At 43.2% G+C, this 27284-nt stretch overlaps 1 protein-coding gene across 1 annotated transcript in view; it reads left to right on the top strand.

Annotated features, from left to right (window-relative positions):
* Positions 1 to 27284, top strand: part of LOC136619882 (ficolin-1-B-like) — a 48086-nt gene that overhangs the window by 19826 nt on the left and 976 nt on the right. The window contains exons 2-7 of the mRNA XM_066594611.1: positions 2891 to 3013; positions 9283 to 9327; positions 12643 to 12681; positions 13429 to 13553; positions 13653 to 13782; positions 20389 to 20523. Coding sequence (XP_066450708.1) covers positions 2891 to 3013; positions 9283 to 9327; positions 12643 to 12681; positions 13429 to 13553; positions 13653 to 13782; positions 20389 to 20523 — 597 coding nt within the window. The remainder of the gene's footprint in view (positions 1 to 2890; positions 3014 to 9282; positions 9328 to 12642; positions 12682 to 13428; positions 13554 to 13652; positions 13783 to 20388; positions 20524 to 27284) is intronic.

Here is a 27284-nt window from a genome sequence, read left to right on the forward strand (position 1 = left end):
GGGTATCCATTTTGGGGTGCAAGTCTTCATTCATATATGTGCTGTACAAAAAAACTGCTTTTAAAATGACAGAATTACCAAAAAAATGAAAATCGTAATTTTTTTCCTTCGGCTTGGCTTAGATTCATCCAAAAACTGTGAAGTCAAAAAAGTCATCTTACCCCTAGATAAATTCATTAAGGGGTCTACTTTTCAAAATGGGGTCACTTGTGGGCGTTCTCCATCGTTTTGGTCACTCAATGGCTCTACAAGTGTGCAATAGGGCCTAAATCTCCTTCAAGCAAAATTTCTGTTCCGAAAGCCACCGCTTGCTCCTTTCATTTTGGGCCCCATTGTGCACCCAGACGTAAGATTAGGGCCACAATGGGTATGTTTCTGAGCACGGGACAAACAGGGGTATCCATTTTGGGGTGCAAGTCTTCATTCATATATGTGCTGTACAAAAAAACTGCTTTTAAAATGACAGAATTACCAAAAAAATGAAAATCGTAATTTTTTTCCTTCGGCTTGGCTTAGATTCATCCAAAAACTGTGAAGTCAAAAAAGTCATCTTACCCCTAGATAAATTCATTAAGGGGTCTACTTTTCAAAATGGGGTCACTTGTGGGCGTTCTCCATCGTTTTGGTCACTCAATGGCTCTACAAGTGTGCAATAGGGCCTAAATCTCCTTCAAGCAAAATTTCTGTTCCGAAAGCCACCGGTTGCTCCTTTCATTTTGGGCCCCATTGTGCATCCAGACGTAAGATTAGGGCCACAATGGGTATGTTTCTGAGCACGGGACAAACAGGGGTATCCATTTTGGGGTGCAAGTCTTCATTCATATATGTGCTGTACAAAAAAACTGCTTTTAAAATGACAGAATTACCAAAAAAATGAAAATCGTAATTTTTTTCCTTCGGCTTGGCTTAGATTCATCCAAAAACTGTGAAGTCAAAAAAGTCATCTTACCCCTAGATAAATTCATTAAGGGGTCTACTTTTCAAAATGGGGTCACTTGTGGGCGTTCTCCATCGTTTTGGTCACTCAATGGCTCTACAAGTGTGCAATAGGGCCTAAGTCTCCTTCAAGCAAAATTTCTGTTCCGAAAGCCACCGGTTGCTCCTTTCATTTTGGGCCCCATTGTGCATCCAGACGTAAGATTAGGGCCACAATGGGTATGTTTCTGAGCACGGGACAAACAGGGGTATCCATTTTGGGGTGCAAGTCTTCATTCATATATGTGCTGTACAAAAAAACTGCTTTTAAAATGACAGAATTACCAAAAAAATGAAAATCGTAATTTTTTTCCTTCGGCTTGGCTTAGATTCATCCAAAAACTGTGAAGTCAAAAAAGTCATCTTACCCCTAGATAAATTCATTAAGGGGTCTACTTTTCAGAATGGGGTCACTTGTGGGCGTTCTCCATCGTTTTGGTCACTCAATGGCTCTACAAGTGTGCAATAGGGCCTAAATCTCCTTCAAGCAAAATTTCTGTTCCGAAAGCCACCGCTTGCTCCTTTCATTTTGGGCCCCATTGTGCACCCAGACGTAAGATTAGGGCCACAATGGGTATGTTTCTGAGCACGGGACAAACAGGGGTATCCATTTTGGGGTGCAAGTCTTCATTCATATATGTGCTGTACAAAAAAACTGCTTTTAAAATGACAGAATTACCAAAAAAATGAAAATCGTAATTTTTTTCCTTCGGCTTGGCTTAGATTCATCCAAAAACTGTGAAGTCAAAAAAGTCATCTTACCCCTAGATAAATTCATTAAGGGGTCTACTTTTCAAAATGGGGTCACTTGTGGGCGTTCTCCATCGTTTTGGTCACTCAATGGCTCTACAAGTGTGCAATAGGGCCTAAATCTCCTTCAAGCAAAATTTCTGTTCCGAAAGCCACCGGTTGCTCCTTTCATTTTGGGCCCCATTGTGCATCCAGACGTAAGATTAGGGCCACAATGGGTATGTTTCTGAGCACGGGACAAACAGGGGTATCCATTCTGGGGTGCAAATCCTAATTTTCATGTGTACTATAGAAAAAAGTCCTGTCTTTAAAATGACATATTTGCAAAAATATGAAATTTTACTTTTTCTCTTCTAAATTGCATTGACTCTTTAAAAAAACTGTGGGGTTAAAATACTCATGACACCCCTCAGTGAATACCTTAAAGGGTGTAGTTTTTAAAATGGGGTAACTTGTGGGGGTATCTATCATTTTGACTCCTAAGAGCCTTTCCAATCTTGGTTTGGTGTAGGAAAACAAAGTGTTCCTCAAAATGCTGAAAAGTAATGTTAAATTTGTACGTCTCCTAAATGGTTAAAAAAAACCGAAAGTTTTTCCAATGTGCGCCAAAAATAAAGTAAACGGATGGAAATATATATCTTAGCAAAAATTTCTATATTATGTTTGCACATATTTGAGATATTGCAGTTGGAAATGTGAAAAAAATGACGATTTTTTCAAAATTTTCCCAATTTTGGCGCTTTGAATAAATAAACACAAATTCTATCGGTCTTTTTTTTTCCGCCTAGATGAAGTACAACATGTGGTGAAAAAACAATGTCAGAATCGCTTGGATATGCAAAACCTTTCTGGTGTTTTTCCATGCTAAAGTGACACGTGTCAGATTTGCAAAATTTGGCCTGGTCATTAAGGCGCAAACAGGCTTGGTCACTAAGGGGTTAAGAGGGGATTCCACTGAAAGTTACAGATAGGTCACTGCGGGGAAGATAAATATTTAATTTAATGAGAAAAATGTCTTCAGTTACAAGTACCTGTTATGTGTGCTGCTGAGACATGTTGTACTACTGTGCTTCCAGCAGCACAGCACTCTCAGGGTTAGTTGATTGAGCTGGCTGGTTGTGGTACTTCCTGCTGGCCAATCTCCTGGGTCTCATCTTACTTACAGAAGTGAAATACGTGGCAATTGGAGAGACTGAGAAGTTGACTATCCTCCAAGGATGTCCAGGTCTGCCTGGCCCTCCTGGACCTCCTGGACAAAAAGGTGAAGCCGGTCCCATAGGAGAGAAAGGTGAATATTAATGGCATTTTAACAGGCACTTCTACATGTAAGTTATTTTACAACCTATTGCAGGGTTTCCCAAACTTCCCAAATAACCTTCCACATGGGACGGAGTATTCCACAACAGCGTTCTGCCTCAAATACCATATGGCTAACTGCAGATTTGAATGCAGAATTGCCACCAGTATTCTCCTATTTTCAATTCCGCATCAAAATCCACATGTTAGTGGTGCAGATTTTGGTTCTGAATATTCTGTAGGAGGGCATATAGCCCAGTCAATTTATACATCAGACCTTGCATCAGACTTTTTTCTCAATATCTCCTAAAGTATGCATCTGACATACCTTTTTAGAGTTGAATAAATTTGCTAAAACTGGAGCCCTCTCCTAGCTCTGTACGTCCAGTACTTTGAGATACAGCTCTACAAAAATTGGCCATCTATTCCAAAAAGTGAAACATCTTCGTTTTAGTCATGTGTCTTGTCAAATATGTAAAAAATACTCATCCAAGGAGAATAGTCATAGTTAATAAATTTGAAATACATTTATTTAACTTTGAATGAGGTGCCTACCTTGTGTGAAATATAAAGTATCTTTTGGGCTTCATTGTATTTCTTAGAGCAGGTGGGGTGGCACCGTGTGAGTAGGAACATCTGGAACTGGCATAATATATGTCTCCACTGGATGGAGACCAGGAGATGCCAAGCCCAGCTTAGCACACCCACTGGGCCAGGTCACGCCCACCTGCAGGAAAATTGGACATCCACCACCTCCTACTTGCCTATCTCTCCTATTTACTCTTTATATCATTCTTTTGTAGGAAATTGCTGTTTTTATATTATGCAAATGGGGTTGATATATAAGAAGGTTATTTACTGGCAGAGTTCAGTTCTACACCTCATAGAGCTCTAGAGGAAGCTGCTGTTGGTAGTTAGCCAAATATCATCCACAGAAGACCAAAGAGCTGACAGAAGTAATAACAGATACTTTGCTGTTTAAGCACTTCTAGTTCATCTGTGCAGAGCTGGTGAGATCAACTCTGCTACATTTACTATAAGTCATTTATTGCTTTGTGCTCTGGTTTTGCCATGTAAATCGAAGTGTTCGGACTGCAAATTTATATAGTTAAATGCCTATTCCACTGTGCACTGTGGGTTTGTTTTATATGTCGCAGGGAACTGGAGGAAGGCCCAGTCATTGTCAAAAAGAAGCTAGGTATTCTCTCACTTATTAACGCAAGTGTGAAATGTGGTCTTCAAGAGAATCAAACTGTAGGAATGGTGTTCATAGCAAACATTTACGAAGAAGTGGAGTGTTTCTGTAACATCTCCTGTCCAGCTGCTGAATAACATGTTGATATGATACCTTCTCGAATCAGTCAATGTAAAAAAATGGTGCTGATGTGGAAAACTGAAAAATTAGTTCATTCTCCACCATCCATTTCCTATTACTGATAAGTTGCTTTCCATCAGTAGTGGAATTGTAGAAGGTCAATACATAAATTGCCACTTGGCCCAAGAACTGGGAACTGAAGGAGTGATGAAAATTGTTGGTAACACATTTGGTAAAGTAAAAAAGTAACCTTCAAACGTAAGAACAAAGTAGCCACATTGGCATCCATCACCAACCCCGTTGAAGTGGCAAACAAGAGAGTAGTCATTGATCCCCTTACAATTTTCCAAAGGGTGTGCATAACAAATAATTAAGATGAGGAATTAAAAAATCATTTCAAGTACAAATTAGCCCCATTCACAATATCTCTGTTCAATGAACAGGGGATGCGAAAGGGAACCAAGTCCAGTCTCTACTTTGCTTTTACTACACTCGCCAGCCACACGGCAATTGACACAAATATGCATGTATATGTGGATGGTGGATATATTTTGCACAAGGTTGTCTGGCACAGGAAAAATTCCATAACAGACATTGTCTCAGGTTATGGCAGCTATGTAAAAAAACACTTTGGCAGCAATGTCTCGATTGTTTTCGACAGTTACTCTGAGGAGGCCGCCAAGAAAAACATCAAAAGTGCTGAATGACTGTGATGCTGTGCTGCTAACGTCTGCAGTGACATACTTTTTGAGGAATCCACAATCCTCTACCTACCTCAGGAAAAACTATTAGTTAATGAAAACAACAAGTAGTGCCTCATCACACCACTTCGTGATGCATTCAAGCAGCGGGTTGTGGAAGTGAAAGTAAAGGAAGAAGACGATGAGCGGGACATGATTGACATGGCGCTATCCAAAATTCTAAAATTTGACCTGTGATCATAGTAGGAGAAAATGTGGACCTCCTCGTTTTCCTGAATGGCTTGGGCTCAGGCACAACAAATGTCTAGCTACAAAAGAGTAGCAGAGGTGAAGCTAGCTGCTATTATCATTCAAGCTCCTGTTATGCCCATGAACCTGCTCAACACTCAACAGAGGCAGTGTTTTTTATAGATGCGTTCAGTGGGTGCAACACCACTTCTGCACCTTTTGGCCAGGGTAAAACTAAGGTGCCACCGTCATTGACAAAAATCCTCACCTTTTAGAACTGGCTGAAGTTTTCCTGCAGCCAGATTTGAGTCACAAAGCCATAGCAAAAGCTGGGGAGAAATGCTTTGTGGCTCTGTACGGGGGTGATTTTGAAAAAAGATACCTTGAATAGTCTTTGCTTTCTGTTGTGTGTTACATCTGCAGCCAACACCAAGATAAATCTTTCTTGTTTGCCTCCCGCACCTGAGCTTCTACTGCACATGATTTCCTGTAAGTGCAAGAAAGATTGCAGCGGCGATTGCAGCTGCTGCAAAGCTGGACTGAAATGCTCGGGCCTTTGTAAATTTTGTGGTGCCAAATAATTTCAAAATGTGCCATCTCTTCAATTTGAAGATTCCGACGACGAGGAAGACTATCCTATGTGTTATGTCTTGCCAACGCTAGATTGGAGCCGCAGGTGTAGTAGTCGTCCTGGTCACTGGAGAGTAGTCAAGATAACCAGGAATAGTTATCGGGAAGGCACGATATGCAGCAGAATGGGATGAGACAGAAGTGTAGTTAAATGGAAGCCAGAGGTCATTAGCAGTAGGTATCAGTATGCAATACAATGCTATGAGACGGAAGCGTAGTTAAATGGAAGCCAGAATTCAGCAGCAGTATGTACTGGTATTTAGTACAATGGGATGAGACTGAGGCATAGTCAAATGAAAGCCAGCAGTCAGCAGCAGGAGGAAGAGGAGCTTAATCAAGGTGGAGGAGCACAATAATCACATACTGGACCTAAGGCATGGTCAGGCTTTTATAGGAAGTCCTAATTAGTAACAGGACAGGGAGACAAGAAATGGACTTAGCAAGAGCAAGGAAACATAGAACAAGGCTGGGTTTCAGCAAGGAACTGTCCAAATCCACGACAGCCCAGGGGAGAGAGCTACTGACTAGAGCACAAGTGGTCCTGGGTTCAAGCCCTGACACCAGTCCCCTTCTTCCAGGATGGCTACTGGATATCCCAGGAGCCGGCTTACCTGATCACCTGAGATGAAATTCCCTCGTCAGATGAGCAGCATGAATGTTGGGGGTCGGTTCCAAGGAATTCTCCTCTGTGCCATATCCCTTCCACCAGACCAGGTACTGCAGGCCCCCTCTGTTTTCTGGAGTCCAGGAACTCCTCTTCACCCTGAACCCTCACTGGTGGAGGAGGTGGTGGGTTTCTTCCAGGAAAAGCAGTGATACATTAAACACTGGATGGATTTGAAGACCGCCAAGGAGTTTTAGGCGGACGGTGACTTGGGCCAATTTTGCTGAAATCTGAAAGGGACCAATAAATTTTTGCCCTAATTTGTGAGCGGGTACGTGGGGAGAGCTGTTGACTGGAGCACAACAGGTCCCTGGTTCGAGTCCTGACACTATGTTTACTGAACGAAGTGACGAGCCCTCACTTGTTCAAGAAGAAGATTTCTTAAAGCCAGTGCTGTCAAAAAAAATGAAATTATAATGAGATATGTTGTTTTTTTGCATCCAAATCTTCAAAATCTATTTTACCACTTCTCTCTTGAATTTACATTACTACGTGAACTGCTTTCATTGATTCTTCCCCAAATCTATTCTTCCAGGTTTTTCTTTATATGCTATTTTTGAGAGGAACCATTGACCAAATCAGTGCCCATCGGAGCTCAAATTAAAGCAAAATATAATGTATTTCAAATTCATTAACTGACTGTCCTTGTTGGGTGAATATATTTTTTTTACTATATTTGACAAAATACATGACTAAAACGAAAATGTTTCACTTTTTGGAACAAATGCCCAATTTTTCAAGAGCTGTATCTCGGAAAGTACTGGCTGTTGGCCCCTTTGTGTATTGTAATTGTACTTCCTCACTCCTAAATTGCAGTGTCCAGTTTTTAGTTCCATGTGTCGTATGGCAACACCCCGTTGCGACCTACCAACCTAGCAACTTTCCCAAAGTAACTTTATCCAAGCCCTAGTCAATGGTTTACTAAATTGAGAGGCCTCTGAGTTGGAAAAGTTTAATTTCACTACCCTGTATGTGGGGTTATTATTGAGATGATGGCTAAATTGCTGTTCTTGTTTCAGGATATAAAGGAGACCCCGGGAAGGCTGGACCTACAGGGCCGCCAGGTTTGTATTTAGATAACAGTGTCTTTGTGCCACAACGACACTTATATGCACTGTCCTCACACTATCTAGGGTTTATACACTTTTAATAGCTGAAAGTTTGTGGTTTGCTTTTTGAAGATTACATTAGGGTGTTACATTACTGACAATCCTCTAATAAAATGTGCTTTTTCCCAGAATTACTACACAAGTGGCCATGAGGCCATGATAATCATCCATGACTACCAAAGGATTCTATACTATTTTATATTGCCCCGCAGTTGCCATTGGTAGAATACTGGCACTATTTTTCAGCAAGTTATATGATATGCTAATGTACAATGCCCAATGCACCAAAGATGGGGAGACCATGGGGACTGTAAGATGGATGTCACGGGTGGCTTTGTAATCTCTCCCAACAATGGCGGGGAAGGTGTCCTGCTCAGTCACCCCACAGTGGCACAAATTGATACAATCTTGATGGTGAACGGTGGTTTGTCACATGACACCAGCACTTCACTCAGAACTGTAAGACTCAATTGGCAGGAAATAACTTCACAGGTCCTGGTAGCTTTTAATAGTAAACAGGAAGCACATGGTTTACTGAAGCTCTTAAGTAATCAACAGAATACAACAATGGCAGTGGAGCAGGGCAATCAATCTGGCAGTAGACTGACAACATGGTGTAACACAGTTGAATCCTGAACAAATACAGTTCTATCTTCAATGCTCTTTTTATACAGCTAAAGGAGACACAGTAAAAATTCCCACAGGCTAGTTATCTGTTGGGTTTACTGGAAAGTTATTGATACAGTTTTAAGATGAAGATTTTGGTGGACCTTTTGACTATCCCTGGTTTTGACTCCACCCGGTTTTTGTGTAACTCACTGTTTAAGTGGACTGGGTCCCAGTTTCTCTCCTCCTTAGTGTAGTCAGGTCAGGAAGCTGATGAATTCAAGCCTCTCTGCTGTACAAAACACATGTTGAAGCTACTCGCTTTGCTGAACTCCTCCTACACGTTCTCCTTCTCCTCCGACTTCTTAAGCAGACTCTACTTTAACTCCTTCTTCCCTTCCTGTCTTCTTTCCGCACTTTCTCTCCTCTCCCTAAGCATAGTGGCTCACTGTGTAGTTTCCTCTGAGCTCCAACCACACCCCTTGACCAATCAGTGAGAGCATGACAGCCAGCCAATAAGCAGCCAGCTGTTGATAAGTTCTAGGCTTCAAGCTTAGGAAGACGTAAGGCACTTTCTAAGCCTTCTTGGAGCACATAGGCAGGTGTGACAGAAGCATGTTTCTATGGCGCACAAACTGCAATAAAAATGGCATGATAACTTTATTCTATGGGTCATTTTCAACAATGCCTTCCATTCACAAAACTTTGTTGTCCACCACTGAACGTAGTGAGTCAGCTTTAATCTCTTCAATATGCTGACAAATGCTGTCCTTCAGATTTGACACCGATGGAGGCCTTTCAAGTTAGACCTGGCCCGCTACAGCATTACATATCAGTGACTTTCTACTTTAAAAATTTTTTAATAAATGGCAAGTGCATCATCTGAAGTGGTTGCTGTCCGAATTTCATCTCATTTGGAGAGGCCTCTGAGTTGGTGAAGTTTAATTTCACTGCCCTGTATGTGTGTTTATTATTGAGATGATGGCTAAATTTCTGTTCTTGTTTCAGGATCTAAAGGAGACTCTGGGAAGGCTGGACCTGCAGGACAGCCAGGTTTGTATTTAGAGAACAGGGTTTTCTGTAGTAAATGAAAAACTGTGTGATGGATACTGTACCGCTAGGTTATGTGCATTCACAAAGACACTTCCTTGCACTGACCTCCACTCACACTAGCTGGGCTTTATACACTTTACATGGTCCTAAATAGCTGAAAGTTATATTAGGGTGTTACATTTTTTACAGTCCTTTAATATAATGTGCTTTTGTAGTGGGCCAGAGTCGGTGGGGCTCCTCCGTAGGGTTGAGTGTGTTTGTCTTGTGCAATGGTATTCTTAGCATCTTCTATGTGTGTGCATTTGGTGTTTGTTGCACCTTTGCGGCACTGAATGGGTTGATGTCTGGGTTGTGTCTAGGAAATGTATCATGTTGTGCGTCATGTGACCTTGTGTGATTTATGTGTGTTTGGAAGGGGAATGCAAGGGTTGGTCTGAGCTTTGGTGGGAGTGTGGCGGGAGTGCTAGCGAGAGAGGAGTCTACTCACACACAGACACTGCCTTATCGGTCGGTGTGTGGAGGCATGGAAGAGGGTGAGCGATTCCATGTTGTGCGGCCTGGGATTATTCCACCTGGGATGTACCAGTGCTACCACTGAGTACTGAGTGAGGAGAGGGACGCTGCTTGGCGTATTCACGCACAGAAAGCATGAGTGTGTACGGGTAGAGAGTTGGAGAGAGAGAAATAGAGTTGCCAGGGGCCGGATCACACAGATAACTTGACTGTGGATTGTCTGGACTGCCCCCAGTATCCTCCCTGTCACACTTCCCTCCTTTCTCTTGCTGTATCTGTGCCAATCTACTGTTGAACCGTTATCAAAAGTTACAGTAAACGGACATTACCAACCATTCCCGGTTTTGTTCAGAAAGTTATCCCTGTGTGTGGACTAAATTATTTCCAATGACAAGCTTCACCGCAGAGGATGGAACAGTGGCATCACAAGTGACAAAAGGACATTGAGGTAACTCCAGGTTACCATTTCTCTGACCTCCCCCAGCAATAACTTGCATAGGTCCCGAGCTACCCCCAGGGGAGGAGATTGTATAGCTCCGTGGCAGAACTGTGTGTGGTGTGTGTGACACACTTGTAGCAGAGCTGTGTGTGGTGTGTGTGTGACACACTTGTAGCAGAGCTGTGTGTGGTGTATGTGACACACTTGTAGCAGAGCTGTGTGTGGTGTGTGTGACATACATGTAGCATAGCTGTGTGTGGTGTGTGTGACATACATGTAGCAGAGCTGTGTGTAGTGTTTGTGACCCCCGCATGTAGCATAGCTGTGTATAGTGTTTGTGACCCACGCATGTAGCAGAGCTGTGTGTAGTGTGTGTGACACGTGTATGTACCAGAGCTGTGTGTGACACGCGTATGTACCAGAGCTGTGTGTGTGACACGCGCATGTACCAGAGCTGTGTGTGACACGCGCATGTACCAGAGCTTTGTGTGTGTGACACGCGCATGTACCAGAGCTGTGTGTGTGTGACACGCGCATGTACCAGAGCTGTGTGTGTGTGACACGCGCATGTACCAGAGCTATGTGTGTGTGACACATGCATGTACCAGAGCTGTGTGTGTGTGACATGCGCATGTACCAGAGCTGTGTGTGTGTGACACGTGCATGTACCAGAGCTGTGTGTGTGTGACATGCGCATGTACCAGAGATGTGTGTGTGTGACATGCGCATGTACCAGAGCTGTGTGTGTGACACGCGCATGTACCAGAGCTGTGTGTGAGTGACACGCGCATGTACCAGAGCTGTGTGTGTGTGACACACGCATGTACCAGAGCTGTGTGTGTGTGTGAGACACGCACATGTACCAGAACTGTGTGACTGTGAGACACGCACATGTACCAGAGCTGTGTGAGTGTGAGACACGCACATGTACCAGAGCTGTGTGTGTGTGAGACACGCACATGTAGTAGAGCTGCCTGCCTGCACTGGGGGACACTGTATGCTTTCCCCATAAATCGTTAGTGGCCTGCCAGGACCTGCAACCCATCCACCTCTGCAGCCAATCACATAAAGGGGCATCACACCCCTGTCAATCTTGACTCCACAACTACTTGCAGTACTTCATAGCTGTTTGCGTGTGATGTGCATATACCACAGCTGTCTATGTGTGACACGCAGATGTACCACAGCTGTGTGTGTGTGTGTGACGTGCATGTAGCAGAGCTGTGTTGTGCATTGCACCACGAGAAACACTGGTGTTATCATTTTCTAATAATTACTTGTAATTATATAAGTACAGCTGGTATAAGTTATACATCTCCTGCATATAGTGTTATGGAGCATGCTGGTATAACTTTAGTTTCTCTTGTATATTATTATATATTTAAAGCTACTATAAGTTATACATGTCCGTGCACGCTTTACACACAATAAAAAAATGCATCAAAAATCTGCATGTGGTTTTTTTTTTAAAAAAAAGCATGCGATGTTTAAATCTGCAAGCGTTTTTTTTTTAATAGTGTATGCAGTTTCTTAAAAACGTATGTTGTTTTTCAGTACCGCATTCAGTTTTTTAATGTATCAAATTACAGCATATCACATGCATATACCACACGTGTGTAGTAAGCAGAAATACGCTCATGTGAACGCGGCCTAAGGGGCTATAAACAAATTTTCACATAGTCCAAGAAATGAGTCATGTTTGGAAAGCTTATGCCAAGGGTCTAGATTATGTATGTAAATGTGTTTTGCAGCTGCATTTTGCATGGTTTAAATACGGCTACAGGTTGGGGGGGGGGGGGGGGGGGGTTAGCCCAATCTGAATTTTTGCACCCAAGCTCCTAAGCCTTCAGTTATGCCCCTGGCCCTGATGGATGGAGTTCTAAATAGTTGATGAATGACCAACCGGTTTCTACAAGTCTGAAACGTTAGCAGGTAGGTGGCATTGTGATGTTTTTTGAACCAGAAAATTGGGAAGTGAGGGTGTCACAATGAACTCTGAATGATATGTGGAGTTCCTAACTGAGCATTTTCTGCTATGGTATAAAAAGAATTGTGCCTTTTGAAATAAAACAGAATGTTGGAAATTATATGCATGTCATTATCTGCTCAAAAACGTAATTCTACATAATAATTTGGCACAACAGATTGTGTTTATTTCAAAATAGAAAAAAAGCAATCACCGTTATCAGGACTTCTCATTGGTTGTTATAACTGCGCTATTTCTCTTTCTTACCAGTTTTGCTCTTCCACGGTCTTCTGCTCTATTTTTTCCTATTGAAAGGATGGGAAATGTTTAGAAAATGCTCATTTATTTGTTATATTCATTCATAGTTTCATTCATTTATCAATACGTTTTTTTCTAGGAGAGAAAGGAGACCCCGGCCTCTCCGCTCCAGTATATGGTGAGTCTCCAAAGATATTACACTTGGATAATATGCAGTAAATTTTTAGTATTCCATAATTGTGGATTCAGAGATGGTAATAAATAAAATATATAAACACAATAAGGAAAAAAAATGACTTTACCAAATATGGCAGAAAAAATAAAGTAAAATTAAGTTAGGAAAGAATAATCAAATAAAGCAGATAATAAATAATCAGCAAATAAACAATCGCAAAGTGAAATAAGAAATTAATAGATTACTTAGCTTAGGTCAGTTGTTAAAGTTGCATGTACAAAGGAGCTAGGAATTCAATGAGAGTGACAGTGTGTAGATGATTGATCCAATTAGAGCTCCCTCTACCTTGTCCCCATCTCTTTATATCTAAGGCCGGGACGTTGACCTCTGCGGACCACCTGTGTACCTGTCTGCAGTGTTTCTTCATCCGTAATGCGGATGCGCTGGCACATGCGCAACACAGATGACGCTACACTGTCGCTAGGCGATAATGTGGATTCCATTTTTTTTTCTGTTTCTGGTTATTGCTCAACTTCTGTTAGCTGTTATGTGACTGCAATTTGGTGGTTACATTATGTACAATTAGTAATTGTATATGACATGTAACGTCTGGTTTACTATACAGTTAACATGTTTTATTTCCTTGGCCATAGAACCTAGTTCTTGGCAGTAAAAATCTAATAATATCATCACTTTATTCATTATATCTCCATTGGTACTCACCAACAAGCTTTCTATTTCTTTCCACAGCTCGAAATTGCAAGGAACTGCAGGACCAAGGGACGGTTCTTACTGAGTGGTACGAAATATACCCAGATGGAAAGAATCCACTTCGAGTCTATTGTGACATGGATACAGATGGAGGAGGATGGATTGTATGTAATAAAATAGAATTTGTGTTTCCTTACCGTGACCCTCTAAACAAAAACTCTGACTCCATCTCCAAAGTTATACTTTGTTTGTCCTGTCTATAGGTTTTTCAGAGACGGTATGATGGCAGTGTAGACTTTTACAGAGACTGGAATGATTACAAGCGAGGGTTTGGTAACCAACTAAGTGAGTTCTGGCTGGGAAATGATAATATTCACCGCCTCACATTTTCAGGTAACTATTGCATCTAACAGGATCCTCTGTCATTACTGTGGACGAGTCTGCTCATATTGTGACATATTACAAGTTGTCACTGTGGAACTACAGATCACTGCCCATCAGATAGGGTTGCCAGACAGCTTCTGAACCACTGACCCAATCAGTAATTAGGCTCCATTATTGGTTCTGGTATTTAATTTGTGCCGGTCATATTAATGGCCAGTAAAAAAAATTATTTCTTCCTGTGAGTATGGCCGGGCAGCAACCCTGGCCGCAAGTAATTCACTTACTGAAGCAGCTCTGGTCTGGCTGCCACAGCTGCTATAAGCAGAGAGCCTGCTTTGTCACCCGGCATCTGCATTGTGCCATTGCTGCTGTATGCAAAGACCCTGCTTCCTCTCCCAATGTCTGCATAGACACCGCTTCCTCTACTGCCATCTGCATTCCTATATGTGCAGTACGCAGCACAGACGCCAGGGAAGGAAGCAGGATCTCTAAGGGATGACATTTTAATCATACTAATACTATTGGTGCCACTGTCAAGGGTACACTATCATAAATTGGACCACAGTCAGGGGCACTATTACTATTGGGGAAACTAAGGGTTACACTCTTACAAATAGTAATAAGTGATTAGTGGAGTAATCTGTTTGTGTTGGTATTTGGCAGATCTCATACAAATCATCATGAATCGGGACAGTCGATTCCAACTCCCATTGCAGTCAATCAGAGTAAAAATCAGGTTTACTAATTTGCCTTCCAGAAGGCCCCCAATTCAGCTAAATCCCACTAAATTACAAGGGAATACAGCCACACATCTGGGGAACACTGTACTCCTCCCAAAAATTGGTCATAATAGTGTACAGTGTTGTAGGGGTTAATTGTAGTACTGGGGAATCACTCAAACAAAAAGAAGGCACACATAGGGTTTCTTAGGTCAAAACTTGCATCAATGAATATCAGGTGTGCTGCTTGTTTAAAAGCAATGTCATAAATTTTATAAGGACAAATTCTGCCAAGTGAACCCAACACTCAAGCATGGACCTGCTCCAGAGAACAGCTGTAGAGCTACCAAAAATTTTGCTTCGCAAGACAGTATGTGAGCTGCGTGTTTTAAAACAATGTCATAAAGTTTGCAAAACAGAGATTCTACTAGGTGAACAGAACAGCCGATCACGGGCCTTCTCCAAGGAAGAGCTGTAGAGTTACAAATGTTTCCTGTGCTCTAGAAACATTTCGTGTTGGGAGAAGGAGTGACATACTAAGGCACTTGCAGTGTGTAGGATAAGTGAAGTGTGATTGCTCTCAGTAAGAGAAACGAAGCAATCTTGTAGATATGATACCTTTTAATAGCTAACAAAAATACATGATGTTACAGCAAGCTTTCGGGGATATCTCGCCCCCTTCGTCAGACTTATGAATGAAACTAGTTTAGGTGACACATAATTATAACATACAGATGTAGAGGGGAGGGGGGCACACTCCTCTTGATCCAAATAAATGTTTACACAGAAATTTGAGACTTGAAAAAACACAAGACCCTCTGAGCAGAGAGACAAACACTAATCACTAAGCTGAGGACTTCAACAGTTTGATAATGTCTGCTATCACTAATGCACACATAAGAAGATAGAAATACTACCTCAACAGCACCACCTATTGCATGGAAACATTCTTACAATCAATTTCTGAATTCGTATGAGAAAAACAAAAAGAGATTGGGATTATAAGAGTGGTATATGAAATAAAATGGTGTCACAGCAGCTATACCACATCTCTTCAGGTAGTAATGTCTGCAGCGGAACCCAATAAATTTTATGGCATGATATGTTGTGACGCCAGTGCTCTATAGCACAATAGTTAGGTGAGAGGAGTCAATAAAACACAGGCGCAAATGGTTATGAAAATAATAAAATAAACCTTTACTTTAATTTCATCAGAGCAAGAAAAACAGCATTTATCTCAGTATAAGGTGAAACTAGGCAGCATTTCTCTACAAACATTAGATCAGCAGATCAAATAATTTGCATAGAGGATCATCAATTATATACAGTGGCCCTTCTGACTTTTGTCAGTCTGCAACTTGGCCTTTCTGTTACCAGCATTAGGCAAATCCTGGCCCTGGCTGCTGCACTGTCTCCGTCACTCAGGAGCACTTCACTAGGCCTCTGTTACTTCTGAGCCATTACTAGGTCTCTGTCAATTCTGGGACGTCTCCCACTTATCAGACGCCTTTTTGCTTTACCTTACATATACAGACTCACAGTCAGGGACTACCACTTGAAGAGGGGCTTTGGTCTTTCCCTTCCAGCGCTCTAACCCGCTTCACAATCTGTCTCACGTCATCTCCTGAGTCCGCCACAGCTCTTCGCCGACTTCTCACTTCGGCATTGTATCACGCCAAACCACTGCTCTCCACTCACCAGGTAGCTTGACAAAGACTCCAGACGTGAGGCAAAACATCACATTTTGTATGCCAATGAGGGAATAAAAGGTGCAACCCACTGGATGACTGTTTATTGCACCATTTATTGTCGGCGTTCTTCTATTTTTTAATCTGCTGTATTGCATTTGGATCTGATCTATTGTGGGGTGTTCATGAAGGAACACCTCTCCATAATTTGTGGTTAATGCTGCTGACTTAGACAAATCTTTGTCCTTGTAGCGGGAATTAAAGTGGGTGGCCACCGAGTAATCATCTGATGTTTTGATGTGGGCTATACCTCTGTACTCATATGCTCAACGCGCCTAAGAGTGATTGCCCAGATTCCTTGGTTCAGGCCTAAGAGTGTCCTCCAGCTGGTCTCACCATCAATGTACAATAGCTGGGATTAGTGATGGATGGAAGGAGCATTCCATAGACCCCTCCCCTGGCTCTGGACCCATATTATCCCCCTCCTCTTTCTCTATACTTCTTTCATGGGTGGAAAAATGATTTAGAAAAGATGTCCCCTTTCTTGTCCAAAGCGATGCTCCCTGTTGCGTAATGGCGGACTGGTCTGGCAGTTAAGTGTCCCTTCCTCCTAGTCCTATAACATTGTTCCAGAGGCAGTGTAGTTTCTGTTCTAGCAGGCATACAACAGGAATAGTTGTAATGCTCAGTGCATCATTATGACTGACCATTTTGGTTGCTTCCTTAAAGCAGGCTAAAATGGTACACATGTCTTTGATCTACAGCCACTCCAAGGGCATCAAGTGACCTACCTCCATACAGCTTCTGCTAACAGAATACAGCATCTGCTGTTCTGTGATAACTCTCTGATACTGACTTAGCCTCTGAAACATGGAATTCCAGCATGTAGGCATGTCACAGATGAGACAGTTGGGTGGTAGCCCGAACTGTTGCTGCACCTCTGCCAGACAAGAGATGGCTGGGTGTCAACACAGTTTTCTGGTCTTTTCCAGCTTCGGATGTAAACCTGGGTAATTGTTTAGGAAGCACTGCACTACCAGGTTCATCACATGAGAGAGGCAAGAAATGTTTGTGAGAGTGCTGAGGTGAAGGGCTGCCAGCAGATTGGCCCCATTGTCACACATGACCTTGCCTAGTTTTAGATGGTGCAGTGATCAGCCATGTGTCAGCCTGGGCCATCAACCTCTCTTTGGTTGTGTCGCTGTGTTCACCTAGTCATAGGAATTTTAGGACAACATTTTGGCGTTTACCAGTGCACTGCTGTATGGAGGTCAGATTTAGTCACTTATGGATATCTGTGCTGATGTGGAGGATGTTGAAAGTGATAGGAAGAGGTAGAGAAAGAGGAGGTGGATGAGGAGGGAGCAGAGAAAAATGAATGTTCCATAACTCTTGGGGGTACAAGAAAATGAGGGCCACCCCTTTTAGCTTCAGGCCCCACCTGCAGGACATTGACCAACAGGGCTGTTAAGGATTTGCCACGCCCCAGGCCATGCTTGCTGGACCGCCTTTCCGCCAGGGACACGTTATCACTACCATGGTGATGCAGAGCAGGGACAGCTTTTTGGGCAAACGAACTGGCAGCTGGGCAGCTGGTACTGCGAGTTAGCACAGAGCATCATGTTGCAGAAGGCATCTGTGTTCACTAACCTGAAGGGCAGCATTTTGATTGCAAGCAGCTGTGCAATGCTTGTGTTCAGGCTCTGTGCTTGTGGATGGTTGGGATGGTATTTTTGATGCTCCCATAGCTGGGAGATAGACAGCTCTGGCTACTGACTTGGGACATGCTAGAATATGGGATGGATGTGAATGCTGGTAAAGGTGGTGGTGATGGTGATGTCTCAACTTCTGCTCTCCCTTTCCCACTCCTGCTTCTGAAGCCTGTAGCCCAATTGTCAATTGTGAAGGAGAGGCCTGAAGTGCTACTGCCCCTACACAAAACTGCCTCTTTGTGCTCAGAGGATATGGCATGAACAGGGAGGGAGATAGAGAAACAGGCAACTACAGCAGCAGAAGAGGGAGCAGAATAAGGTTGACTCTATGCCCTCTGGCCCAGGTGGGCTCTCCAACTTAGCGGGTGGTGGGAGTTCATGTAACTATTCATACATGTTGTTGTGTTGAGGTGGTTTACATTCTTGCCACATTAAAAACACTTACTGCAGATCCTACAGATAACCACTCTTCTGTCATCATGTGTGGTATCAAAAAATGTCCAAGCTGCGCAACTCCTGTGACCAGACCCAGTTGTGGGCCTGATGTTGGTGCTGTTGCAACAGGTGGTGGTAGCTAATGGTAAACGGTACAGTTTTTTGATTTTGTCTACGACACCGTGCTTCCTGTCTTAGCATGGTGCTGCCCCACAATATCCGCTTCTTTCTTCTCGTCCTGCGAGCTCAAGTACCTCATCATCTTCTACCTCCTCTTCCTTTTCCATCTCCTAAGTGGACTCTATTAAACAGTGAGTGAGCATCTTCATTTCCACATCCTCCTGAGTATGCATTGCCTGTCACTTGACCGCTTGCACTAATCCACACTAATCTTCATCTTCGGAGTAAAAAAATGGTTGGGCATCAGTGAATTGAATGTCTTGGTCTTCTCCCTCTAACTTTTTGGACTGTTCAGTTGACATCCATGACACTGAATGATCAAACAGCTCCTCAGACTGATACATGTGGAAAACATCAGAGGGTGCAATGGATTAGACATTGGGTAAAGAAGAGAAGGGGTGATCCTGGCTGACTGGTGCAGACTGACTGCCACATGCCTGTGAATGGGAGGAAGAGGAGATGCTATTACTTGATGCATGCTGTGTCATCCACTCTATGACCTGTTCTGCATGCTGCGGATGTAACAAATGGGCAAAACCACCTCTAAGGAATGCCAGTGGGATTGCCTTTCCTCCTGAAAAATGTGGAGCTTTTGCTTCAGTGGGACCCGTTGAAGTGCCTACTTGACCCAGTCTCCACCACCATTAACACATCCCTTACTCCTTGCTTTCTTCATGTTTATTTTTTATTGCATCCTTAATTAGTTTTTTTGCTTCACTTTTTTGAGTAGTTGTATGTAACTTATCTGCTAACTTTCCAGTTTGCAGAAAACCACTGCTAGCTGTGTAGGGCTTGCAAATACTTAATAGTGGCAAACTGTAGATTGAACAATGTCTGAGGTTGCTGATATGCACTGTGTGTATTGGCCGTTCTGTCTTGCTTTTCTTTTTTTTTTAATATTAACACGAAACACCACTGTCAACTAAGTAGGACACAACCCCTGAATGACTTGATGAGTGAGAACAGAAGGCCACACAGTGCAGCTTGTACATTTGTGCACTGTCCCTCAAGAAAGTAGGGCATTAAAACTCTCTCACCCAACAGTATTACGGTAAATCCTCTGTAGAATAGCTCTCCCTAACAGACCACATGTTATATAGGCATACAAACATGTTTCAGCTTCTCTGTCCTGTGCTCAACTGAAAAATGGCCGTTGGTTACGCTGTGCCTATGTTCTACAAGGCTAGGTCATGTGGATTCAGCCATACAATAAAACTGCTGCCTACATGCCCGACAAGGCCACTGCAGCAAGCATTATGGGAAATTCAATTTCAACCACGATTTTTGCCAAAAGTTTGGTTCAGGTTTATGGGGAATTTTCTCACCCGACCGATCAAGACACGCAACACTAATTACAACCCCAACTCCAAAAAAAAGGGTGTAAAATGTAAATAACTTTAAAAAAAAATAATGCAATGATTTGGAAATCTCATGTGACTATATTTTATTTACAGTAAAATATATATCAGAAGATGAAAGTGAGACATTTTTGTTATTTGATTTTAAAAAATTAAGAGAGTTTTGTCATGACAACAAAATCCCATCTACCTGCTAGGCCTGGACCTAAAATAAAAAAAGAGGGCAACCTGCCTGTCCTGGTCCCCCGAAAAGCACCTGAGAGCTGCCGCCGACATCGACGGCGACTTCCAGGTTGACAACCCGGCGAAAATCAGGTGTCATCTGCGGCAAATCAGAGGTCTCAGTATACAGTACATATTTATCAGAAGCATGCACTGTGACATAATTACAGTTACGCTGCGGCCTCTGATTGGACGCAGGTGACATCTGACTTCCTCTGTATGTATAAACTTGTAGAACTGTACAGCCTGGATTCTGGCATCTTCCTTTATCCACTGACTTTGTACATGTTTAATCTTCTAGGAACCTATAAACTTCGAGTCGATCTGACAGATTTTGAAAATCAACACACTTTTGCTGCTTATGCTTCATTTTCCCTATCCGGAGAGGCTGACAATTATAAGCTGCACATTGGCAATTTCACTGGAGGCAGTGCAGGTAATGTCTACTCTGGTAATTCATGTAATGTTCTATCATGGGGCCCAATATCTAATACACTGTTTCCCCAAAAATAAACCCTACCCCAAAAATAAGTCATAGCCTAATTTTCAGTGTGTGCGTGTGTATGGGAAAGGGGGCGGGGTGTTTAAATATAAGCGCTACCCTGAAAATATTATGAATCCCATAAGCAGGAAGTGATGTTGTGTGAGCGGCCAAGGACTGCGGGAAGCACATCAGAGCTGTGGAGAGCAGAGGGAGGGACCTAAACCGAGCCTGCTAGTAATAAGACCTAGTGCCTCTTTTAGGGCAAAAGTTAATATAAAACACGGTAGCTTCTAGAGCAGTGATGCTGTCGGGGCATGCTGGAACCTGTAGTTTTGCTACAACTGGAGAACCACACTTTGGAGATCACGGTTCTAGATAAGATGACTAATTTCCCCCCACCATCCCCATCCCCCAGTAATAGGATCCCTCACATTTAGCTGCTATTCTCAGTGTCTGCCAGTGGCAGGAAACATGAGGCATTGCACTTCATCCGTTAACTCCTTGCAGTTTTGCACCCTTGCTTTCCAAGATCCATAGCTTTTTTTCACATTTTTCTGTCTCCATATCCATAGCTATATTAGAATTTTTTTTTTTTAGGACAAGGTTTATTTTTTCAATGTCACCATTTAATGTACCATGTAATATATTGAAACAGTTTTACAACTTTTTAAAAAGAATATATTGCTTTCTATCTCCATATTCTGACATACATAATTTTCTTTTCTTTGGTGCCCCTTGTGAAGATTTGCTTTTTTTTTTTAGTTCAAGCCAGGGTTTATATCTACCATCATGGGGAGCATAAGACTTTTACCACTTTTTGTTACTTTATTTTTTTGAGAAGCAAGGTCACTAACAACACAGTTCTGTCATTGTATAATTTATGCCTTCCTGCTCCAGGGCGTAAGTTTACATCCTGGCAGCAGGGTACTTCCCACAACAGGACGTACACTTACATCCTGTAGATAGTGTGAGATCAGAAGAGATCTCGTGCTATCTGGCAGCAGGAGCTGGCTGTCACTGATAGCTGGCCTCCTGCTGCAACAGCAGGGGTGCATCGGGACAGCAACCCCCGCTGTTAACCTCTTTCCTGCCGCAATCTATGTAGAGCGCGGCATAGGAAGAGTTCATGATGTCATCGGACTCTCAGGATATAATCGCGGAGAGCCCGAGTGGTTGCCATGGCCCGATACCGGCGTCCTGTATTGCCTGTGCCTATGATCGCTGTAACAAGTGATAAGGCATTGCAGGAGAGAAGTCCTGCAATGCCTTATCATAGCGATCATCTGTGCTATGCTATAAGTTCCCCAAAGAGACACAAATGGTGTAAAAAAAGATAAAAATATTGTACAAAAAAGAATGTAAAAGAAAAAACTTTTTTTATGCTGTTTCCCATATTAGCATAATTTTTTTTAAAATAAATAAAATGCACAAATATTTGGTATCATCATGTCCGTAACGACGCGTACAATAAGTTGAACCTGCTTTTTATCCTGCATGACAAAAAGTGTAAAAAGAAATACAAAAATACTGAATAAAAAAATGCAATAAGTGATCAAAAAAGCCGTTTGTACGCCAAAATGATACCAATAAAACCTACAGCTTGTCTTAAAAAAAATAAGCCCTCACAGTGCTCAGTCCATGGAAAAATAAAAAAGTTATAGGATTCTAAATGCAGCGATTTAATAAATAAGAAACTTTCAAAAAAAGGATTTTTTATTGCAGAAAAGTGGAAAAACCAAAAAAAAAATAAAATAAGAATTTTGGTATTGTTGTAATTGTACCAACCCGCAGGAAAAAAAAAAAAAATCTATTGGGTCATTTATGCTGCATAATTAAAGGGGTTGTCCGGCGGCAGCAAGTGGCGTTATACACTTCTGTATGGCCATATTAATGCACTTTGTAATGTACATCGTGCATTAAATATGAGCCATACAGAAGTTATACACTTACCCCCTCCGGTGCTGGCGTCCTCGTCTCCATGGCACCGACTAACGCTGTCTTCTCCTTCCATTAGACGCGCTTGCGCTGTGCAGTCTTCTGCTCTGTTCAATGGGGCTGCTCCGGCGTACTCGCGCCGGAGAGCTGGTCTGCGCATGCGCAGAAGACCTCGGCGGTGCGAGCACGTAATTTTACTATCGGCGGTGCTCTAAGCCCAGGACCAGCCGCCGTAAATTTACGGCGGCTGGTCCTAAACGGGTTAAGGGGTTAAAGAAGGATAAAATAATAATTCTGCAATTTTGGAGGGGATTTAGATTCACATTATAGTTTTTTGTTAATCTTTTACTACCTTTACATGATAAAAGCATTTTTCATAGAACTTATTTAGTTTGCCATATTCGGAGAACCACCATGTTTTTTTTTCTGTCTGTGTAGCTGTGTGAGGGCTTGTTTTTTGTGGGATGAGTTGTCATTTTCATTAGTAGCAATTTGGAGTACATACAACTTTTTGAGTGATTTTTATTCTGCTGTGGGTAGATGTCAGTTGTCCTGCACAGCCGGCAACTGCCATGTATGAAGGAGGCCCGACTCTGACCCTGCACCATACAACTAGAATGACCAAGAGTGTACTCAGCAGAGCAGCTTTGCCATTCAGCACTGTAGAAAAGCTGGATGATAACTGCTGTGGGATTTGTAATGGTGGCCGACTTGGTTATCAAAAAGAAAAGGCACAGTTTTTCATAGATAAGTACTACTTTAGGTCTAATATTTGTTGGTGATTTAGGCCGCCTGCACACGGGCGGAAATCCCGCGGCGAGATTTCCCGTGGGATTTCCGCTACTGAAAGTCTGCATAGGAGTGCATTACAATACGCACTCATATGCAGACGGCCGCGGTTTGGCCGCGCGAAATATCGCGTGGCAAACAAACCGCGGCATGTCCTATTTCTGTGCGGGGCTCGCAGAGCCTCGCACAGAAACATCACTCACCCGGCCGCCGGCTCCGGTCTGCGCATGCACCGGCTGCTCGGCAGCCGGCACATGAAAGAGCCGGGGCCGCCGGGCGCGGGTGAGTACGCGCTCGTCCCTGCAGGCGCTGGGGTCGGGTCCCGCGGCGAGAATCCTCGCCGCCGGATCCGACCCGCTCGTCTGCAGGCGGCCTTAGGGTGTATTTATATGAAAATGTTTAATGCTGCTGATGTGCTACAATTATGAAGCTCCCAGCAAATGTGCGAAATAAAATTGTAAAAAATATATAGGAGATAAAGTTCTTTCCTGCTGTGGACAAAAGCTACATTACGATGGAGATTTTTTGGAAAATTGTGTACTCATTCATGTTCTTGTCTGATATTACCTTTTTTTTACCTGAAAATCGTGTACACCTAAAGAATTCAAAAACATGCGATTCACAAGAAAACCATTCACCAGTGTGGCTTGTGGCCGCACTTTGGTCACTATGTGACGTCTTGTCTTCAGACTGGGTTCTCACATTGTGACCAAATCTCTGCCGACTTAGGCTACATTCTCATGGGTGAGCACAATATTGGGTCAAGAATCCCGGTTCAATATCGCGCTTGTCGACATGCGTGTTACCCGAGGATGTGAGGCGTTTTACATGCAGAAACACCTCACATCACTTCTATAACAATTGAGATCTTCCGGCGCTTGATTCACACAAGTCAGAGGATCGGCAAGTGTTTCCCATTGATTTATATGGAAAACATCACATCGCTTTTGCGTGCACATCACACGGCATGTCATGTGTTTGACTGTCCCATTGAAAACAATGGGCGATGCGTTCCGAGGGACGTGAACAAATAGGACATGCAGTGATTTTTTTTTTTTACCTCACAGCATCGCTCATGTGTATGACTCCATTTAAAAGAATGGAGTTCACATTTGCACGAGTTTTGTCCTTGTGTGAATGTAGCCTTACAGATTAACGCGTTTTTTAAAATTTAATTGCGCGAGAACAGTTTGATGGTGAACGGACATAGTTTTGCAGATAACAGCAGTTTACACTCAGCCGCTAAGTCAGACTACTTCCAGGATAAAAACCAGCAATCTAAAAACCAGGCCAAGCTGCAGGTACAGTAGACGTAGTTTCATCTGCGACTTGTCAGCAACACAAGAATCCAGCCTGCGTGGTGCGTTCACGCATTGTGTTCTTTCTTCCAAATCTACGCCAAACACTGTATCAAAATGTACACCATTTGATGCAGTGTTTACAGCAGATCAGAGACAGATTTAACCCTTTCAATTCCGCTATGTGTGAACACACCCTTAGACTGTCTTCACACACGACGTCTGTTGTGTATTTTGTATATGTACTTGAGTTTTTAGTTGTGGATTTTCTGCTGTGAAATGTGTGGAGTTTTTGTGACATGAGTTCACACTGACAAAATGCGTTTTCTAACATCAATAAATGCACATTTCCAAGCTGATTCAGTGTGTTTCTGCAGCAGAAACACATCAAAGCTGCCTTAGGCCTTAGTCAGACGGGCGTTTTTTCGCGCGATTTGCGCATGTGCATGCGTCCAGCGATTTTTTAAAACCATTGCTTTGCAATGGTATCGGACACATGAGCGCTTTTTATGCGCTCGTCCGATAAATTATAGAACAGAAATCGCAGATCGCACCTATCTGCGATCTGCGATTCCTGTTCTCTTCTCTATATGCGCTCAATGGGGCCAGCGGCAGCAGCGCCGACCCCATTGAGAACATATACTAGACAAATCATTCTTCTCTGCCACAGCTGTAACAGCTGTGGCAGAGAAGAACGATGTTTGCCCATTGAATTCAATGGAGCCGGCAATACAGCTGGCTCCATTGAAAGCAATGGGCTGCCGGCGATCGCGGGATGAATTGTCGGGAAGGGCTTAAATATATAAGCCCTTCCCTGCAATTCATCCAGAAATGTGTAAAAATAGAAAAAATATATATACTCACCTTGTCCCGGCAGACGGAGTTCAGCGCGGCCGGCCTGCAGTGGGTGTGAAGGGGGTGTGAGTCAGAGCTGCCTCTGATTGGCTCAGCACAGGGACCAATCAGGGGCAGCTCTCACTCACACCCATTCATGGATTCATGAATGGGTGTGAGTGAGTTCTGCCTCTGATTGGCTCAGCGCTGAGCCAATCAGGGGCAGCTCTGACTCACACCCCCTTCACACCCACTGCAGGCCGGCCGCGCTGAAATCCGTCTGCCGGGACAAGGTGAGTATATATATATATTTTTTATTTTTACACATTTCTGGATGAATTGCAGGGAAGGGCTTATATATTTAAGCCCTTCCTGACAATTCATCCCGCGATCGCCGGCAGCGCATTGCTTTCAATGGAGCCGGCTGTATTGCCGGCTCCATTGAATTCAATGCGCTGGACAGCTCCGGCCCGTTTCTAATGAAACGCGGCTAGGAGCAGATTTTTCGGGCGATTTTTTTGGCCCCGGTCACGCGATTTGTGGATGCGCATCCGTCATGCGATCCGCAAATCGCGCGAAAAAACACCCGTGTGACTAATGCCTAAGGCCACTCTCACGCACGGCATCAGTAAAATGCCGAAATTTCAAACGGGGTGCTTCACTGCAATTTTGAGTTTTCGGACACAGGTTACTGCATTCAACAGCATTTTTTTAATGCACCCAATCATTCTGATGGGTGACGATGTGCATCAAAAACATGAAAATGCATGAAAATAGAACAGACAGCGATAAAAAAAATGCAGAGTTAAAAATGCTGCGTTCGAACATTGTACCCAGCGCACGGACCCAATTGGTGCAGTGTTTAAAACATTGCGTTAATGGCAGTAAAAAACGGTCTATGTGAGAGCAGCCTCAGGGCTTCTACCCACTAGCATTTTTATTTATTTATTTATTTTTTAACACTGCGATATTGCTGTGTTTTTTTCAATGGAACTTTCTAATGTTAAAATAGCATTGCACAAAAATTGCAAGCTGTGCTTTTGCGATTCTTGTGCGATGCAATTTTAACATTAGAAAGTCCCATTGAAAAAAAACGCAGCAATATCGCAGCGTTAAAAAAAAAAAAAAACAACCAACAAAAAGAAAAAAAAACCCACGTTTTCACATAGCTGAGAAAGTCGTGTGAGATTTGTGTGGTGCGAGACGCAGAAATCTGGCACGAATATGAAGCCCATTCTTTTGAATGGAATTTTTTCTCGCATTGTACCTGGATGCAACGCAGGAAAAAAAATTGCGGCATGTTCTATCTTGGGGCGTGCCCTTGCATCGCATTTCCCATTCCTTTTAATGAGTCTGGCGGCAGCATCGTCCCGCGTGCTAGGTGCACGCGGTGAGATGCAAGGTTTCCCCATTGAAAGCAATGTGAGAAACTCCATAATCCTCTGGCGCAGCTGTCAGCCGCAACAGAGGATCACTACTTCCCTGGAGTGATGCCAGGCAGTTTTGATATAAAAACTCTTCGCATCAGCAAGGAAATTGCATGTTGGCGATCACGATATTGGACTGCGATTCATTGCCAGTGCGCAGTTAGCCTTAGAGCTATTTCAGATGACCGTATATTGGCCGCGTAGTCACACCGGCCGATATACGGTGTCTCTCTCTGCAGGGGGAGGAGGCTGGAAGAGCCGGGAGCAGTGCTCTGAGCTCCCGCCCCCTCTCTGCCTCCTCTCCACCCCCTCTGCACTATTTGCAATGAGGGGAGGCGGGGCAGGGGCGGATCTAATTCACGCACTTAGCCCCACCCCTGTCCCACCTCCTCTCATTGCAAATAGTGCAGAGGGGTGGGGAGGGGGTGGA

This window comes from Eleutherodactylus coqui, chromosome 3 (assembly GCF_035609145.1).
Source record: "Eleutherodactylus coqui strain aEleCoq1 chromosome 3, aEleCoq1.hap1, whole genome shotgun sequence".
Classification (NCBI taxonomy): domain Eukaryota; kingdom Metazoa; phylum Chordata; class Amphibia; order Anura; family Eleutherodactylidae; genus Eleutherodactylus; species Eleutherodactylus coqui.